Source organism: Bactrocera latifrons, unplaced genomic scaffold (genome assembly GCF_001853355.1).
Source record: "Bactrocera latifrons isolate USDA-ARS-PBARC rearing strain unplaced genomic scaffold, ASM185335v1 scaffold_682, whole genome shotgun sequence".
In the NCBI taxonomy this organism is placed as follows: domain Eukaryota; kingdom Metazoa; phylum Arthropoda; class Insecta; order Diptera; family Tephritidae; genus Bactrocera; species Bactrocera latifrons.
In genome coordinates this window covers 14,046-17,371 of record NW_017537359.1, presented here as the reverse complement: position 1 = coordinate 17,371, position 3,326 = coordinate 14,046, and the positions used below count along the sequence as shown (strand labels likewise).

Sequence of the window (3,326 nt, the reverse complement as noted above, 5' to 3'; positions counted from 1 at the left end):
CTCGCAGTGCACGCACATCTAAAACACTGGAGACGTGTCTTCCGTCTATCACAACATGATCGATCTGGTTGGTGGTTTTTCGATCCGGAGACAGCCAGTTAGCTCTGTCTTCTTATGCTGGAATCTAGTACTACAGATAACCATGTTTCGGGCCCCGGCGAAGTCGATAAGCCTCAACCCATTTGGATATGTTTCCTCGTGGAGGCTGAATTTACCGACCGTAGTGCCAAAGATACATTCTTTGCCCACCCTGGGCAAAGATAAGTGCTTTCCAAGCACTCATAAAAGGCATCTTTGGTCACATCGTCCTTCTTTTCCGTCGGGGCGTGGGCGCCAATCAGCGATATGTTGAAGAACCTCGCTTTGATGCGGATTGTGGCTAGACGTTCATTCACATCGTCAAATGCAGGAAGATATAAACGCTTGGATGGCATCACATGCTTAACAGTATCTGGCAGCTGAAGGTACATGTTGGAAGTTCATAACACCTTCCGCCTCTCATCACGGTGGCCTATGAGAGGCAGCAGTTCATTCAGCTAAAAAGCATCTGTTGAGGGTCATGAGCAGTCAGCCGATGCGTTACACTGAATTGCCTACTCTCCTGGTTCGCATCGAGGCGTGTCTAAATTCAAGACCACTGATAGCTCTCGACGATGATCCAGAAGGGGTAGCTCTAACACCGGGTGTCTTTCTGATCGGACGACCACTCAATTGTCGTCCAGATCTTCCATTGCCTGAAGCTCCAGAAAATCGTCTTCGATATTGGCAACGCCTCCAGAAAATGTTGGAGCATTTTTGGCACCGCTGGCAATCTGAATATCTAAATACTCTTCAGACACGGAACAAATGGACTAGATCGGAACCCAATGTTCAGCGTAGAGATGTAGTTCTTATACGTGGTGAAAATTTGCCACCATCGATTTGGCGTATGGGWCGGGTGATTGACGTTCACCAGGGCAGTGATGGCCTGGTGCGTACCGTGACCATAGAGTACAATACCAACCAGACATCATCAAATGGCCTTCCTATTAAGCAGCGGTGTCAGCGACCGGTGCAGAAGATATGCCGCCTAACAGGTCCTACGGAAGAATTACTGAATGTTCAATATTTAAGTTGTGTAGAATGAAGTCTTGCGTATAAATAGTAAGGACACAAACCAATACCAGTCAGCTGATTGCTGAATGATCCATATGATTGGAGTACACAAGCCTTTAGCCGTGTATTCAGTAGTTTCGCTCTAACTTAGTGAATTTAAATATGTAATCTATAGACATACATGTAAGTATGTGCATATGTCTCATGTGGCGTGATGCTACAATCCGTTAAATGTATATTTAAGGAGTTATTGAATAAAGAAGCGGTCTCTTTCATGATAGACGGTTATACGATCCAGACGTACTTTTTCTAATTGATTTCAATAAAATTTTTGTACACCCACTATTGTGCGAATTTCCCGTAAACTTTTATCAGAGAACGTCTATCATAGAGAAGGTTCACGGCGCGGAGATCGTAAAAATAGTTTTGGCTAACTCGGTCGAGATGAGCCAGTTTCACCACTGCCAGCTCGGTGGGAGAAACTTCAACATTTTCGTTTGAACAGAGCTGAGGGTGAAATAAAAATTAYGCTCAACACTATATATGGACTGTCCCGTAAAAAATTGACCCTTTTATTCCTTAAGATTGTGACGTAACTGTTTATGGCATTAGTCTCAATGGGGACTTGTTTTTTTTTTTTCTCTATAATCTGACGATTAACAAAATGTCTAACATTTGGTGTCAACACTTCAAACTATTAAGACGTCTAGCAATCAAGAAAAAGTGCGGGATTTGGTTTTGTCCACTTACCTGGAAAATCCAGAATTAAAATATTCAGTTATTGCTAAAAAAAACTGGAGCATCGGAAAGTACTGTTAAAAGGGTTGTTTCGAATTACAAAAAGGGTGTACTTACTATACGAAAAAGGTTCAGGTAGAAAAGCAGGTGCAGAAGGAAATTTGGCAAAAAGAGTGAAGGAAGTTTTTAAGCAGAATCCCAAAACTTCAGTACGAGATGTTGCTGTTAAAGCAGGTACCTCTAAAAGTACTGTACAAAGGATAAAGAGTGATAGTAAGCTAAAGACATATAGAGTTCAAAGAGTGCCAGATTGTTCCGATGAAAAGCAATTGGTTGCTCAAAAACGACCTCGAAATTTGTATGAAGGATACCTAACAAAATTTTACTGTTGCGTGATGGACGAAGAAACTTACGTTAAGGCAGATTTCAAACAGTTACCGGTGCATGAATATTATACCTGTATGAAGAAGGGGCAAGTACAGAGAAAATTTAAGGAAAAGAAAATTACCAAATTTGCCAAGCAGTATATGGTTTGGCAAGTGATATGTACTTGCGGTTTGAGAAGCAGTTTTTTTATAACACAGGGCACCATCAATTCAAAAATTTATATTAGCGAACATGAGGGTACTGTAATGTTCTGGCCTGATTTAGCAACCTCTCACTATTCTACAGCTACCATGGAGTGGTATGAAAGCAATAATGTCAATATTGTTCCAAGAAAAACGAATCCACCTAATAGCCCAGAGCTTCGACCTATTGAGAGATATTGGGCTCTAATGAAATCGAATATCCGGAAGAGTAAAGGTACTGCAAAAAATTTACAAGATTTTAGAAATAAGTATCGAAAGTCGTACGGTACTATCGATGAAAACACTGTACAAAACATAATGAAGGGTCTTAAGAAAAAAGTAAGACATTTTTACAGAAAATAAAAATTTGTTAAATGTTATTTATAATTTGTAATCTCTATAGTACTCATTAATAAGAAATAAAACAAGACTTTGAAAAAATTCTTTGGTTTTCTTGTTATTAATTAAAAACGGAGGGTCAATTGTTTACGGGACAGTCGTTATTGCTCTAACAGACGTATGTTCGCTCTTTTGCTTATATTTTTATACGTTTATATGCAAACATACATATGTACTCAAAAGAATTCGTTTTGTGCATATTTATGAATACGGATGCAATGGAATACATTTGAATTAAATTACTTTTTCAAAGCAATATTCGTAGTCATTGTTAATTATTTATTTCATTTGATATATGTATTAGAGTGGGTCAATTTGTATGGAGCAAAAAAATGCACCAAGCGGTTATCAAAATCGTAAACTACGATGAATTCTAAGAAAATTTGCCCAAGAAACCATGGGTCTAAAATCAAAATGGAGCTTCCAGTTTTTAGCGAGAAACTTTACATTTTGTTTTTTTTTTTTTCAATAAATGAAATGGAAAATAGTAACAACTACTGGAGCCGAAAACATCAAGCAGTGACC

The 3,326-nt window shown here is 38.9% G+C and overlaps 1 protein-coding gene across 1 annotated transcript; it reads left to right on the top strand.

Annotated features, from left to right (window-relative positions):
- Positions 1-559: 559 nt before the first annotated feature.
- Positions 560-1,126, top strand: LOC108975701. The gene has a single exon (XM_018944396.1). It carries the CDS (start codon positions 560-562, stop codon positions 1,124-1,126), a length of 567 nt encoding a protein of 188 aa, XP_018799941.1.
- Positions 1,127-3,326: the final 2,200 nt, after the last annotated feature.